Source organism: Bombina bombina, chromosome 8 (assembly GCF_027579735.1).
Source record: "Bombina bombina isolate aBomBom1 chromosome 8, aBomBom1.pri, whole genome shotgun sequence".
NCBI classification, from domain to species: Eukaryota; Metazoa; Chordata; class Amphibia; order Anura; family Bombinatoridae; genus Bombina; species Bombina bombina.
Window position 1 is genome coordinate 177692107 of NC_069506.1, and position 17243 is coordinate 177709349.

The 17243-nt window shown below is 37.2% G+C and overlaps 1 protein-coding gene across 1 annotated transcript in view; it reads right to left on the reverse strand.

Moving 5' to 3' along the window:
- The window catches only part of LOC128638079 (uncharacterized), a 60351-nt gene extending 45106 nt beyond the window's left edge, over positions 1 to 15245 (reverse strand). Inside the window, exon 1 of the mRNA XM_053689943.1 lies at positions 15185 to 15245. Within this exon, the coding sequence (XP_053545918.1) occupies positions 15185 to 15218 (34 nt within the window). The 5' untranslated portion in view covers positions 15219 to 15245. The remainder of the gene's footprint in view (positions 1 to 15184) is intronic.
- Between the last annotated feature and the right edge of the window lie 1998 nt (positions 15246 to 17243).

Here is a 17243-nt window from a genome sequence, read left to right on the forward strand (position 1 = left end):
AATGACAAGATCCGTACCGCCATCTAAAGTCAGTAGTTATGAGTTTTACGCTACAAATCTGTTACATATAATTCATAACTAAACTGTCACAAAGTACACTAACACCCATAAACTACCTATTAACCCCTATATCGAGGCCCTCCCGCATCGCAAACACTAAAATAAAATTATTAACCCCTAATCTGGCACTCCGGACTTCGCCGCCACTATAAAAAATGTATTAACCCCTATTCCACCGCACCCCGACATCGTTGCCACTATAATAAAATTATTAACCCCTAAACCACCGTCCTCCCGCATCGCAAACACTATTTAAATATTATTAACCCCTAATCTGCCGTCCGTCCACAACGCTGCAATAATAAACCTATTAACCACTAAGCCGCAAGCCCCCAACAACGAAATATAATAAATTAAACTATTAACCCCTAAACCTCTGGCCTCCCACATCACTATATAAATATATTAACCCCTAAACCTAACCCTAACGTAACCCTAACCCTAACACCCCCTAACTTAAATATAATTAAAATAAATCTAAATAAACCTTACAATTATTACCTAAATAATTCTTATTTAAAAGTAAATATGTACTTACCTGTGAAATAAAACCTAAGCTAGCTACAAAATAACTAATAGTTATATTTTAGCTATATTATGTTTTATTTTTATTTCACAGGTAAGTTTGTATTTATTTTAACAATGTAGCCTAGTTAGTAAAAAGTTATTATCTATTTACTAACTACCTAGTTAAAATAAATACAAAGTTACCTGTAAAATAAAACCTAACCTGCCTTACACTAAAAACTAACATTACAATAAAATATAATAAATTACATTAATCAAATAGAATTATCTAAATTACAACAAAAAAATAAACACTAAATTACACAAAATAAAAAACAAAATTATCAAAAATAAAAAAGAATTACTCCTAATCTAATAGCCCTATCAAAATAAAAAAATCCCTCCAAAAATAAAAAAACCCTAGCCTACACTAAACTGCCAATGGCCCTTAAAAGGGCTTTTTGCAGGGCATTGCCCAAAACAAAATCAGCTCTTTTACCTGTAAAAAAAAATACAAACAACCCCCCAATAGTAAAACCCACCACCCACACAAGTAAACCCCCCAAATAAAAACCCTATCTAAATAAACCTAAGCTAACCATTGCCCTGAAAAGGGCATTTGGATGGGCATCGCCCTTCAAAGGGCATTTAGCTCTTTTACATTGCCCAAACCCTAAGCTAAAAATAAAACCCACCCAATAAACCCTTTAAAAACCTAACACTAACCCCAGACGATTCACTTACAGTTTCCAAAGACCGGACATCCATCCTCATCCAGGCGTGAGAAGTCCTCATCGAAGCTGGCAGAAGTCTTCATGCAAGCAGGCAGAAGTCCTCCTCGAAGCTGGCAGAAGTCTTCATCCAAGTGGGCAGAATTCTTCATCCAAGCGGCAGAAGTCTTCATCCAAGAGGCAGAAGTCTTCATCCAGACGGCATCTTCTATCTTCATCCATCCGGCGTGGAGCGGGTCCATCTTCAAGACATCCGGCGTGGAGCATCCTCTTCTTCCGATCGTCGCTGGAAAATGACCTTTCCCTTTAAGTGACGTCATCCAAGATGGCATCCCTTACATTCCGTTTGGCCAATAGGATTGAGCTTTCATCCTATTGGCTGATCCAATCAGCCAATAGGATTGAGCTTGCATTCTATTGGCTGTTCCAATCAGCCAATAGAAAACAAGCTCAATCCTGTTGGCTGATTGGATCAGCCAATAGGATAAAAGCTCAATCCTATTGGCTGATTGCAACATCCAATTCTATCAGCCAATCGGAATGTAAGGGACGCCATCTTGGATGACGTCACTTAAAGGGAAACTTCATTTTCCAGTGACGATCAGAAGAAGAGGATGCTCTGCGCCGGATGTCTTGAAGATGGACCCGCTCCGCGCCAGATAGATGAAGATAGAAGATACTGTCTGCCGCTTGGATGAAGACTTCTGCCCGCTTGGATGAATACTTCTGCCGGCTTTGATGAGGACTTCTGCCACCTGAATGAGGATGGATGTCCGGTCTTCGAAAACTGTAAGTGGATCGCCGGGAGTTTTTTTTAAAGGGTTTATTGGGTGGGTTTGATGTTTAGCTTAGGGTTTGGGCAATGTAAAAGAGCTAAAGGCCCTGTTAAGGGCAATGCCCATCCAAACACCCTTTTCAGGGCTATGGTTAGCTTAGATTGAAGGATGGATGTCCGGTCTTCAGAACAGTAAGTCGATCTTCAGGGGGTTAGTGTTAGGTTTTTTAAGGGTTTATTGGGTGGGTTTTATTTTTTAGATTAGGGTTTGGGCCACAAAAGAGCTAACTGCTATTTTAAGGGCAATGCCCATCCAAATGCCCTTTTCAGGGCAATGGGGAGCTTAGGTTTTTTTTAGATAGTATTTTATTTGGGGGGTTTGGTTGTGTGGGTGGCGGGTTTTACTGTTAGGGGGTTGTTTGTATTTTTTTTTTACAGGTAAAAGAGCTGATTTCTTTAGGGCAATGCCCCACAAAAGGCCCTTTTAAGGGGCATTGGCAGTTTAGTGTAGGCTTGAGGGGGGTCTTTTTATTATGATAGGGCTAATAGATAAGGAGTAATTCGTTTTTATTTTTGATAATTTAATTTTTTTATTTTGTGTAATTTAGTGTTTATTTTTTTTGTAATTTAGATAATTCTATTTGATTAATTTAATTTATTTTATTTTATTGTAATATTAGTTTTTAGTGTAAGGCAGGTTAGGTTTTATTTTACAGGTAACTTTGTATTTATTTTAACTAGGTAGTTAGTAAATAGTTATTAACTATTTACTAACTAGTCTACCTAGTTAAAATAAATACAAACTTACCTGTGAAATAAAAATAAAACCTAGGATAGCTACAATATAACTATTAGTTATTTTGTAGCTAATTTACGGCTAGATTACGAGTTTTGCGGTAACAGGGGTGCGGTGCTAACGAGCAGTTTTCTCTCACCGCTCACTTACATACAGCGCTGGTATTACGAGTTTTTACAAACCAGGTGTTAAAAGATAAAAAAGTGAGCGTAGAGCAAAATTTAGCTCCATATCTCACTCCAATACCAGCGCTGCTTAAGTCAGCGGTGAGCTGGTCATACGTGCTCATGCACGATTTCCCAATAGGAATCAACGGGGAGAGCCGGCTGAAAAAAAAGTCTAACACCTGCAAAAAAGCAGCATATAACTCAGTAACGCTGCCCCATTGATTCCTATGGGGAAACTAAATTTATGTTTACACCTAACACCCTAACATGAACCCTGAGTCTAAATACCCCTAATCTTACACTTATTAACCCCTAATCTGCCGCCCCCGACATTGCCGACACCTGCATTATACTTCTTAACCCCTAATCTGCCGTTCGGGACACCGCCGCCACCTACATTATATTTATTAACCCCTAATCTGCTGCCCACAATGTCGCCGCCACCTACCTACACTTATTAACCCCTAATCTGCTGCCCCCAACGTCGCCGCCACTATAATAAACATATTAACTCCTAAACCGCCGCACTCCCGCCTTGCAAACAGTTAAATATTATTAACCCCTAATCTGCCGTCCCTAACACCGCCGCCACCTACCTACATTTATTAACCCCTAATCTGCCACCCCCAACGTTGCCGCCACTATATGTATTAACCCCTAAACCTAAGTCTAACCCTAACACCCCCTAACTTAAATATAATTACAATAAATCTAAATAAAAATTAATATTATTACCTAAATAATTCATATTTAAAACTAAATACTTACCTGTAAAATAAACCCTAAGCTAGCTACAATATAACTAATAGTTAAATTGTATCTATCTTAGAGTTTATTTTTATTTTACAGGCAAGTTTGTATTTATTTTAACTAGGTAGAATAGTTATTAAATAGTTCTTAACTATTTAATAACTACCAAGCTAAAATAAATACAAATTTACCTTTAAAATGAATCCTAACCTAAGTTACAATAATACCTAACACTACACTACAATTAAATAAATTAACTACATTAACAATTAAATAAATTAAATAAAATTAGCTAAAGTACAAAAAAACCCCCACTAAATTAAGAAAATAATAATCTTACAGATCTTTAAACTAATTACACTTAATCTAATAGCCCTATCAAATTAAAAAAAGCCCCCCCAAATAAAAAAAAACCCTAGCCTAAACTAAACTCCCAATAGCCCTTAAAAGGGCCATTTGCGGGGCATTGCCCCAAAGTAATCAGCTCTTTTACCTGTAAAAAAATACAAACAACCCCAACAATAGTAAAACCCACCACCCACACAACCAACCCCCCAAATAAAATACTATCTAAAAAAACCTAAGCTCCCCATTGCCCTGAAAAGGGCATTTGGATGGGCATTGCCCTTAAAAGGGCAGTTAGCTCTTTTGCGGCCCAAACCCTAATCTAAAAAATAAAACCCACCCAATAAACCCTTAAAAAAACCTAACACTAACCCCCTGAAGATCGACTTACTGTTCTGAAGACCGGACATTTATCCTCAAGGAAACAGCAGAAGTCTTCATCCGGACGGCATCTTCTATCTTCATCCATCTGACGCAGAGCGGCTCCATCTTCAAGACATCCGACGCGGAGCATCCTCTTCATCCGGAGTCTTCTTACTGAATGACGGTTCCTTTAAGTGACGTCATCCAAGATGGCGTCCCTTAGATTCCAATTGGCTGATAGAATTCTATCAGCCAATCGGAATTAAGGTAGAAAAAAATCCTATTGGTTGATGCAATCAGCCAATAGGATTGAAGTTCAATCCTATTGGCTGATCCAATCAGCCAATTGGATTGAGCTTGCATTCTATTGGCTGTTCCATTTCCATGATTGGACAGCAGATTAGGGGTTAATAATAATTAACTAATGTTTGTGAGGCGGGAGTGTGGCAGTTTAGGGGTTAATATGTTTATTATAGTTGTGGCGATGTCCAGAGTGGCAGATTAGGGGTTAAAAAATTTATTTGAGTGTTTGCGATGCGGGAAGGCCTCGGTTTAGGGGTTAATAGGTAGTTTATGGGTGTTAGTTTACTTTTTTATGTTGTACCATAAAACTCAAAACTACTGACTTTTAAATGCGTTAGGAATCTTGTCAGTAGAGGGTGTACCGCTCACTTTTTGGCCTCCCAGGACAGACTCGTAATACCAGCGCTATGGAAGTCCCATAGAAAAAAGACTTTACAAAGTTCAGAGTAGTGTTGATTTCATCTTGAAATCCTGTTAGCATTTTTTGTTATGTCTCCACCTTCTTGTATTTCTCTTAGAACATTTGCTCCACATTTAACAACGTCTAGGTTTGCATTCAGCTGCAGTATTGATGTTGCAATGTTACAATGTTATATTTTGTAAGGCCTGGACTGTTTTATTTTATGTTTTGTGGAATGTAACACCTCTGCATTTGTTAACTCCATATGCTTTTATATTATTCTATGTACCCTTTCTTCTTTAATAAAAATAATTTAAAAAAAATAAATAACCAATTTTAAATTGAAGTCTATGGGGGAATACTATGTTGCTTTCGCGGACGCTCAAATTCTCTTTGTTTACATGACTTTGTGAATGCGAGATTGTAAACATTTTACTTTCAACTTGTAAGACGAGCGCAAAAAATTACTTCTAGCTGTGTTATTGCTCGAATGTGAGCGAAAATTTCTGCTCAACTAGTAATCTAGCCCTTATTGTATAGTGTTAACAAATTCACTTTATAACCACAAAAAAAGTGAAGAAAACAGTGCTGAATAAAAAACAAAACAAAAAAAACACCAATAAATCCAATACTATTGATTTAATAAAACAAAATGAATCACAATAAAAATGTAAAGTTTCTAAAATTGGTCAAAACAACTTGCAAATTACAAGAACTTTAAGGATATAAAACAATACTTGCATTGAAAAATTAAATAACAGTCTCAAGTAGAAAATTGGATTGAAACACAATTGAATGGTTGACCGTATCCCAGAATTCACAACATGTTTCAAGAGTAATGCTTCTTCATCAGGTGTATAGTGCATTTATTTTATCCCTCAAACACAGATAAAAGCCAATGCTTTCTGTCTAACTACAAAAAGGTCTAAAGGTCTATGGAGAAATGAAAGTTTTGTAAAAACCTAACACCCTAACACAAGCCCCTTGTCTAATAACCCCTAAACCGCCACCCCCCCCCCCACGTCGCCAACACTAAATAAAGCTTTTAACCCCTAAACTGCCATCCCCCAAATCGCCATTACTAAATAAAGCTATTAACCTCTAAACCGCCGACCTCCCACTTTGCCAAAACTAAATAAAGATATTAACCTCTAAAACGTCAACCCCCACATTGCGACTAACTAAATAAACCTATTAACCCCTAAACCACTGGCCCCCCACTTCACGACAAACTCAATTAAACTATTAACCCCTAAACCTAACACCCCCTAACTTTAAATTAAAGTTACAATATAACTACCTTAAAATAAATAAAAACTTACCTGTGAAATAAAAAAAACAACCTAATCTTAAACTATAAATAAACCTAACATTACTATTTTAAAACAATAAAAGATAGCAAAAATTTAAAACCTAAATTACAAAATTAAAAAATCCTAACATTACAAAAAATAACAAAATCTAACATTACAGAAAATAACAAACGAAATTATCCAAAATAAAAAAGATGTTCCTAATCTAATACCCTGTTTAAAATAAAAAAGTCACAAAAAATATAAAAAACGCCTAAAAAATATCAAAAAACCCTAATCTATAAATAAACTACCAATAGCAGGGGGATATTATGGCCTAGGCCAACAAGGCCAGTGCCTAGGGCAGCAGATTTGGGAGGGGCAGCACATCTGCCCTATCCTCTTTCTAAAAGCCAGCACACAGTGCAGTGAGCGATAAAGTGCAGACTTTTACAGAGAAGACAAGGCACGTGCGCTGATTAAGGTCGCTCTTCACAGGCAATGCTCCTTTAAACTATTGCCTCATTTAGAGCCACTGGCATTTTTGCAGTGGAAGCGTTCCTGGTGAGAAACTTGCCCGGGGATATGCTTACAAGGTGATGCTGGAGGAGAAGACCTTGTGCCTATATGCTTCCTCCCTTTGTCAGCTGTGGTGGGTCTGCAGGCGCAGTGCTTATTGCAGGTCTTAGTAACTAACATACTGGATGCGTCTGTGCACTGCTTAGATCAGCTTGTGATGTCTAATCATAAACTATCAGTGCTAATGTATGTCAGCTACTAATAGCTAGCTTTCTCTGCATTCATGAACCCACTGAGTAAATAGTAAATGGACACTTAAAAGGTTTCATTACTTGAATGAAAGTAATTACTGTATGTTGTTGCATGTGAAGGGCAGTGATTATTTCAAAGTGTATTCTTCTTTTCTTCCCTTCCTCTCTCCCTTTCTCCCTCCCTTCCTCAACTCCTTCCCTCCCTCAACTCACTCCCTCCCGTCCTCCAGTCTTTCCCTTTCTTCTTCCCTTCCTCCCTCAACTCCCTTCCTCCCTCAGCTCACTCCCTCCCTCAACTCCCTCCCTTCTTACTTTCCCTTCTTTCCCTCCCTTCCTTGTTTCTCTCAACTCCCTCCCTTGCTCCCTTCTTTCACTCCTTTCTTTCCGTCCCTTCTTCCCCTCCCCATTTTCTCCTCTCACTCCCCACTTTTCTCTTCTCTGTCTCTCCCTCCCTTCTTTCGTTCCTTTCTCTCCATTTTCTCCCCTCCCCTTCTTTTCACACCCTTCTCTCAGGGAGAAAATGGTATGAGATGCAAGTGTTAGCTTGCTAGCCCATTTTCTTTTAAATTGTTATGAAAAAAATTAAATCATTTTACACACTAACCAAAAAAATATTAATGGGTAAAAAGGCCTAAAACCTTTTGGGGGGGGGGGGGGGAATTTTGAGTGCCAACCCCCCAAAATAAAAATAAAAACTAACTAGAAAAAATAATAATATACCTATTGCCCCTTAAGGAGCAGTTGTATGGGCATTACCCTTAAAAGCGCAATCATCTCTTTTACTGCCCATGAAAATATAAACATCTCTAATCTTAAAAAAAACACCCCAAAAAAACAAAAACAAAACACTAACCCCAAAAAATGTACTCACCATTACTCCAAACATCTATCTTCTTCCAGGTGGAGAAAAGTCTTCATCCAGGTGGATCCATCTTCATCCATTGCTGGACCATCTTCTTGCCGGAGGTACGGATGGGTCTTCCGATGCGTGGAGTCGGAGCTGTGTCCATACAAAAAAAGGCCCCTTTAGGGGCAATGGGTAGATTCTTTTTTTTTTTAATTAGGTCTTTTATTTTGGGGGGTTCTTTGTATTTTTTTGTAAAAAAGCGCTGTTAAACATAGGACAATGCCCTACAGAAGGCCCTTTTAAGGGCTATTGGTAGTTTATTTATAGATTAGGGGGTTTGTTATTTTTGTGTGGCTTTTTATTTTAAACAGGGTATTAGATTAGGAATATCTTTTTTTGATAATTTTGTTTGTTATTTTGTGTAATGTTAGGTTTTATTATTTTGTGTGTAATATTAGAGTTTGTTATTTTTTGTAATGTTAGGTTTTTTGTTTTTTGTTTTTTAATAGAGTTAGGATTTTTGTAATTTAGGTTTTTTATTTTTGGCATCTTTTGTTGTTTTAAAATAGTAATGTTAGATTTATTTATATTTTAAGCTTAGTTTTTATTTATTTAACAGGTAGTGGGAGGGGGACAGTGTATTTTCTATATATTGTTTCTGGGCACTTAATAGCTAAATAGTAATGGTTTGTAGCCTGGGTATTATGTTACCACCCTTCTGGGAATGTATACACTTAAGGTCAGATTATGAGTGGAGAGGTAATTACTGCTCTCATTCGCACGCTAACTCCACTTGCGCGCATATTACAAGTTTGAGTTAAATCTTTTTTGCTCATGTGTTAACTTGATACTACGCACAAAGAGCAGAAGTTTCAATATTGCAACCACATTAATGTACTCTACTATAGACTTCAATAAAGAAACACCCATGCTAATCCGAATCGCCATAAGCCCCCTACTCAAATAGCCCCTAACCAACTGCATAGCCCATCACAAAGTCCCCAATACACTATTAACCCCTAAACTGCCACACCCCCACATTGTAAAGTAACCCACTACACTATTAACCCCTAAACAGCCACAACCCCCATCACAAAGTACCCCACTACACTATTAACCCCTAAACCACTACAAACACCATAGCAAAGTAACCAACTTTTAAACTCCCTAACACCCCCTAAGTTACCCCAAAACCTAACCTAACCTTTAAAAAGAAAAACACACCAATTCAAATTTAGGCACTAGGGCCCAACTCATTTATAACAAAACACAAAAAATATGAATTTAACATAAATATGAGAACAAATCTTCAAAATGATACATTGTATAAGAATCAAAGTTGTTACTATCAATTACTATCAAATAGCTAACAGAAGCCCACAAAATGTTACCAAATTCTAATGTCCAGTGAAGTCAGGAATAATGTTTTAAACTTGCAACTTTAAAGTCTGGCGCAGCGCCTTTCCACTGATGTTTCCTCTCTCCAGGAAAAAACAATAAGTCCCACACATTTTGTAAATAAAGACAAGCGCAACCCCAACCCGATAATATTTATTGACGTAGCCATTAGCCATGTGGGCCAACTGTGTAAGAGGTAAAAATGTCACCTCACAGCAAAATAGGTCTGCAAACAAATAAAGGAACTTTCAGCATGAAGTATTTTATACTTCATGACTGAAAGTCCCCTTTATTTGTTCCACTGATAAATCCTAGTGTTTCAAAAAAGCTAGGATTTACAATCACTTTAAGCACTTACACATACAATTGGAATAAACAGCATTCACCAACAGCCTATTTTCACCCGGTCTACAAGAGTTCACTGCGCTGTGTACACCACACAAACAGATCTTCACCACCGCTGGTATTGAATTCTGACGTCACGCCTGTTAAAAGCGTCCTGATGTGCGTAAAACTACACCCGGATTAGGATGTAAGGTAAGGGAGCTGACTTCCTATAGCCCCTATGCTAGGATATTGAAACTAGGGATCTTATCAAGATCTAGATATTCAGGTGCATATGTAATCCTATACATTATCTCATTTGTGTGTGGAGATGCACACATGGATATTAATTCTTTGCATCAAAGTATCTTTTGTTGCATCAATTCATTTCTTGTATCAAAGTATCTTTTGTTGTTTCAATTGGTTGTGTTTTTTTGTATCAATTCTTTTTTGTTTGTGTTCTTTTAGTATTACACACGATTAAAATATGATGCATTTTAAATATTTTATTGATATGCTATCTCTATTTATATTTAAATGTTAGCTATTTTAGGTGAAGTGTTTTTCAATCAATTTGTTTATGCTTGGATTTATTTATGACAAAAGTATGCTCACTTTTGTGCATGTTTAACAATATGATTAGCCCCCACTAGAGGGTGCTGAAACAACATGTATAAAAGAAGTAGAGAAAAGAAAATCCCTATCCATTTTTTAAAGGGTCACGCAAGTCAAAATAAAGATTTATGATTCAGAAAGATCATGCAGTTTTAAGACACTTTCCAATTTACTTCCATTATCAAATTTTTTCCAGTCTTTTTATATGCACACTTTCTGGGGAACAAGATCCTACTGAGCATGTGCACAAGCACACAGAGTATATGTATTCTAGTCTGTGATTTGCTGATGTCTGTCACATGATACAGGGGGCAGACAATGGGAGAAAAAGCCACTGCTTATTTGAAATTCAGAGTAGGTGCCATTGCATTGTCTTTTTATTACACACTTGTTAATTATGCAGTTCAACTGCATTTAAAGGGACAGTCTAGTTAAAATTAAACTTTCATGATTAAGATAGGGAATGCAATTTTAAACAACTTTCCAATTCACTTTTATCATCAAATTTGCTTTGTATTCTTTGTTAAAAGCTAAACCTAGGTAGGCTCATATGCTAATTTCTAAAACCTTGAAGGCCACCCCTTATTTCAATGTAATTTGGTAGTTTTTCACAGCTAGAGGGCGTAATTTCAGGTGTTTATATAGATAACACTGTGACCACACCCTGGATTTAAAAGTGAGAGGGCACTGATTGGCTAAATACATCTCTAACAAAAGAACTGAAATAAGGGGGCAGTCTGCAAAGGCTTAGATACAAGGTAATCACAGAGGTAAAAAGTGTATTAATATAACAGTGTTTTTTTTTATGAAAAAACAGGGGAATGGGTAATAAAGGGATTATCTATCTTTTTAAACAATAACAATTCTGGAGTAGACTGTCCTTTTAATGGTCCTTTAAATCCCCTGAAAAAGTTTGGCCGAGGACAGAACAAAATTCGTAGGGGCTATAGTAAGTCAGCTCCCTTTCTTACATCCTAAACTTGGTGTAGATTTACCCACATCAGGAAGCTTTTAACAGGGGTGACATGAGATGTCGATACCAGCGGTGGTGAAGATCTGTTTGTGTGGTGTACAGAGCGCGGTGAACTCCTACAAACCAGGGGAAAATAGGCTGTTGCTGATTATTCCAATTGTATGTGTAAATGCTTAAGTATTATTGCACTGCGTATGTCAATAAATATTATTGAGTTGGAGTTGCGCTTATTTTTACTTACAGAATGTTTGGGATTTAAAAATAAAAAACTAATCTTAAAAGGGCCTTTTACTTAGGGGGTTTAGTTGTTAGTAGGTTACTTTGCAATGGGGTTGTGGTGGTTTAGGGGTTAATAATATAGTGGGTTACTTTGCGATGGTGCTAGTGGCGGTTTTAGGGGTCAATAGTGTAGTGGGTTACTTTGCATTTGGGGGGGGCAGTTTAGGGATAAATTGTATAGTTTAGTGCAACTGTTACCTTCAGCCAAACTCTTTACACAACTTTCAAAGTCACATAAAAAAATTGCATTTACTTTCAGCAATACGAGCAGACATTTCCACTTAACACCGCCAATAGAAAATATGGGGAGCGTAAATTACTGTGAATTTGTGCAAACAAATTTCCAGTAATTTAAACAGCAAACCACTTGTTATATGGATTCAAGCATAAAGAACACTGAATGCGATCTTGTGATCGCGTTTACAATACTCACGCTAAGCATAGTGCTTCACTTGTAATCTGGCCCTTAATCAGTTCGATTTTAAGGATGCATCTTAAAGTTAAGACAGGGGGCATATTTATCAAAGTGCGAGCTGACATGATAAGATGTAGCGTATCATGTCCGCTGCACATCGATAAATGCTGACAGCATACGCTGTCGGCATTTATCGTTGCACAAGCAGTTCACCAGAACTGCTTGTGCAATACCGCCCCCTGCAGATTTGCAGCCAATTGGCCGCTAGCAGGGGGTGTCAATCAACCCGATCGTATTCGATCGGTTTGATTTCTGTCCGCCGCCTCAGAGCAGGCAGACAAGTTATGGAGCAGCGGTCTTTAGATCGCTCTTTCATAACTTCTGTTTCCAGGCTCACCAGGAAACAAGGGGCATCAAGCTCCATTCGGAGCTTGATAATTCGGCTCCAGGTACTTAAATAATACCTCTTTATGGGAAAAAACCTTTTATACTCATTGCTCCGATAATTAGTAATCAGACAGTAATACCTATAATAACTACTTTGAAGGAAAATTAGCTTTCTTTTTTTGTACTCAATGAACAGTTAGGTTGTCCTCTTCCCTTTCTATTAGACTGTGATATTCAAAACCTCGCTGCTCAAGTGAGATGATCTAAGAAGTCTCGCCGGTACAGTGAGGCCCTTAACAAAAATGTAGAAACACAAATTTAATCTTGAGAAATGTTTATGTTGCTATGTATCATTCTTTATGTGAAACAGAGACTCCTACTTCACAATATAAGGGCTAAAAACATCCCAAAGATTTTGTGTAATTTCTCTCCATGTAGACCAGGTTTTGAATATCAGGCCCTTTATGAGATTTAAGACAAGTTGTCCCATAATACAATAACAAGAGTACTTATTTAGTTTTCTTTTTATTATGCTACTAGTTGATAACCCTGCCCAGAGAGCAGTCTATGTGTTAAAAATGTAACCACCCCCCCCCAAGCTACAAAAAATAAAAAAGTAAAAATACAGAAAAAATATATAGAAAGTTATCCAAAATAATAAAATTAAACCTATAAAAATAAAAAATCCCCCCAAAATAAAACACCCCCTAATCCTCCTTTCTTGCTGTGCTTGACAATGGTGAAGGTATTGCTATCTGCGGTGCCTGCCGCTGCCAACGCAGAGATGATAGAATAATACATGGTAAAAGGGCAGCAGGAAGCACACGAGGTACCTACGCTCTGCACCGCCTTCGCTGTGGATGAAGATGATGGACCCACCTGGAAGAAGACCTTCTCCGTCGGACTTCTGAAACCGTGAGTACCTATTTGGGACTTAAGTGTTTTTTTTAATTTATTTTTGTTATTTGTTTTTTTAGATTAGGGTTTATTGGGCAATTTGCAAAAGAGCTGAATGCCCTTTTAAGTGAAATGCAATGCAATGGGGCAATGGGTAGTTTAGGTTTATTAGTGTTAGGTTTTTTTTTTATTTTGGGGGGTTTGGTGGGTTTGGTGGGTGGGGGGTTTTACTGTTAGGGGAGACTTTGTTTATTTTTAATGTAACAGAGCTGATTTCTTTAGGGCAATGCCCTACAAAAAGCCATTTAAGGGCTATTGGTAATTTATTCTTAGATTAGGGGGTGTTTTGTATTTTGAGGGGCTTTTTTATTTTCAATGGGATTAGGTTTAATTTTTTTTATTTTGGATAGTGTTGTTTATCATTATTTGTAATGTTAGCCTTTTTTATTTTCTGTAATTTAGATTAATGTAAATCTAGAATGTGTATCCAGGTGAATTCTGTTAGCTTCCTTGCACTGCCAACATTCCTTTGAGGATGCGTGCGCAACTGCTGACGGCGACGGACGTCTTACAAACGTGATTAAAGTATAGATATTTCTTAGTAGCAGTTCAACACCGTTAGAGTGGTGCTGTTCTACCAATATATTGCATAAAATGGGTCAGAGAGTGGCCCATTGATATACACCCCATCAATTATTTGAAAGTTGTTCCAGTTAAACTTATAGGCCCAAAGGCAAATATTTACCATGGAATGGATGTCTAATGACACAGTACTTAATGTTAATAAGCTCAATTTTATATGTTATATTAAAAACTGATTTCCCATGCACAATAATTTCACTGTATTGAAATCTGTTATGTGATGTATGTATGCTTGTTATATGGATTATCTCTCTCTCTCCCTCTCCACTTTTTCACCTCTCCATACACAGAGATTATATATTAGGAAAGATATGTACTTGTTTTACATGCCATGTTCCAACATCGTGGCTCCTTTGGGGTAATTACAAAGTTAAGACTTGTCATTACAATACATTTCTGCTGTCTTGCTATAGAATAACATATCATCCAATTTTAAGCATTTTTAAAACATAATAATATCTTGTTTGCTGCAACTGTTTATCAGTAGAGAAACTCCAGCCACCACTTGCCTAGGTTGGAGAAATCAATCAGAGCTTAAGTCTGCTGTTGAAAAGGCAAATATTGTTACAAATGCAACCTCTGCTGCAGCTTAGTGCTTATGACATCTGTACACTCTATGGTCTTCCTTGTTAAAGGGACATTAAACCCAAAAATGTTCTTTCATGATTCAGACAGAGAATACAATTTTAAACAACATTCCAATTTACTTCTATTATCTAATTTGCTTCATTCTCTAGATATCCTTTGTTAAAGAAATAGCAATGCACATTGGTGAGCCAATCACATAAGGCAAATATGTGCAGCCACCAATCAGAAGCTACTGAGTCTATCTAGATATGCTTTTCATGAAAGATTATCAAGAGAATGAAGCAAATTAGATAATAGAAGTAAATTAGAAAGTTGATAAAAATGGCATTCTCTATCTGAACCATTAAAGAAAAAAATTTGGGTTTAATGTTCCTTTAAGCTTTACTGGAAATAAGTGTAGAGAAAGAGAGCAAATGTTATCATGAAAGTAAAGATTGTAAGTTGTAGGCTCTACCTGTATCACAAAATGATAGTTTTTCATTTTATGTCACTTTAATTAATTAAAGAAAGCAAAAAGGAGAAAGTAACAAAAGAGTCAAAATAATTTTTAAAATACTTACAGCTTATGTATGAAGATAAAATGAAGAGCAGCATTCTTAAGGCAATTTCCTAAAAACCTACTTAGTAAACACGTAGATCAGTGCAAATGTAACTTCCCCAAAACCAAATATGTCTGTGTTTATTTCTGCTGTTGTCATTTCCTTGTTTAGTTGTTGGTTTCTAATTAATTAAAATGTGAGATCCTGGGAATGAAGGTGAAGGTTACTGATATTAACACAGGAATGTCTCACAGCTTATGTCCACCCTGCCAGAGCTTAGACTTCCATGTGACCAATCACTGACTTCCATTTATGGTTCCCCCATGGAAGAACCACAATCATTTGTCCCTACTTGAGCACAGATAGGGGTCGATTTATGAAGCAGTGGATGTTGCTTCCAACCCACTCCGCTTCAGGTCTGCCTGAAGCGGAAGTTAAGAAGCAGCGGTCTTAAGACAGCTGCTCCTTAACTCGTCCACTACCTCTGAGGCGGAGGACAGCAATCAGCCCGATCAGATACGATCGGGTTGATTGGCTGCGAATCTGCAGGGGGCGGCATTGCACAAGCATTGCACAAGCATTTCATCGATGTGCGGCGGATATAATCCGCTACAGAGGATCATGTCCGCTTGCACTATAATAAATCGGCACCTTAGAGTATGTTTAGTTAAATGCCCGATAAAGGCATCATTTTTATTTTACTTTTGATTTTATTATTGTACTGTTGCTTGTAACTATGTATTTAACCTCAGCAATGGGGCAGCAGTACACTACTGGGAGCTACCTGAACACATCTGTTGAGCTTATAACAAGAGGCTGTGGCATATGTGGGTAGCCAATTCCACCAAGACAGAGGGCCTGATGATCTAAAGCTCTCCGCACTGAGCCTGAGAGCTGTTTATCCCATTATGAGCGAGATTATGTGTGGGCTTTTGCAAGTGTCACACTGCGCTAGTATTACTAGTGTCACACTGCGCTAGTATTACAGGTTGAATTATGCTCAAGTGAAAACCTGATGCGCATAAAGAGCCGTACATCGAACATTGCGAAGACATTAACGTATTCCCCCATTTGCCCCCAAAAAATTGGGGGGGGTAATTAACACCAATACTCGCACGATAAACCAACATGAAATATGAATATGTCACATTATAATGTCTTTGCATAGCTGAATGTTATATTTATTCTTAAAGGGGCAGTCTACTCCAGAATTTTTATTGTTTAAAAAGATAGATTATCCCTTTATTACCCATTCCCCAGTTTTCAATAACCAACACGGTTATATTAAAATACTTTGTACCTCTGTGATTACCTTGTATTTAAGCTTCTGCAGATATTTTGACAGTTTATTTTAGCCAATCAGTGCTGACTCATAAATAACTCCATGGGAGTGAGCACAAGGTTATCTATGTGGCACACATGAGCTAGTGCTGCCAAGCACCCTGGATATCGCTTGCTTATTGGTGGCTACATTTAGCCACCAATAAGCAAGGACAACCCAGGTTCTGAACCAAAAATGGGCCGGTTCCTATGCTTTACATTCCTGCTTTTTAAATAAAGATAGCAAGAGAACAATGAAAAATTGATAATAGGCGTAAAATAGAAAGTTGCTTAAAATTGCATGCTCTGACTCATTAAAGAATAAAATTGGGTTTAGTATGCCTTTAAGATTGACAAAATCTGAAATAGGAAGTTTTAAATAAACTTAAAAAAAATAAGAAGCGACAGCTGCATACTTGCACAATTGGGTTCAGCATGCTGTGTGCACGTACAGTAAGATATGATTCATGTTAAACCACGTCACACCAAGGACCAAAGCTTTGCACAATGAGTTACATATTTTTAACATAAACATAAAAAAATACTCTGAAACTTGAGTAAATATTTTGCAGGCATTTCTGTTCAATTAAAGGGACAGTCAACAGTAAAATTGTTATTGTTTAAAAACATAGATAACCCCTTTTCTACCCATTGCCCAGCTTTACACAACCAATATTGTTATATTAATATACTTTATAACATTTAAACCTCTACATTTCTGCCTGTTTCTAAGCCACTAAAACAGACTCTAATCGCATGC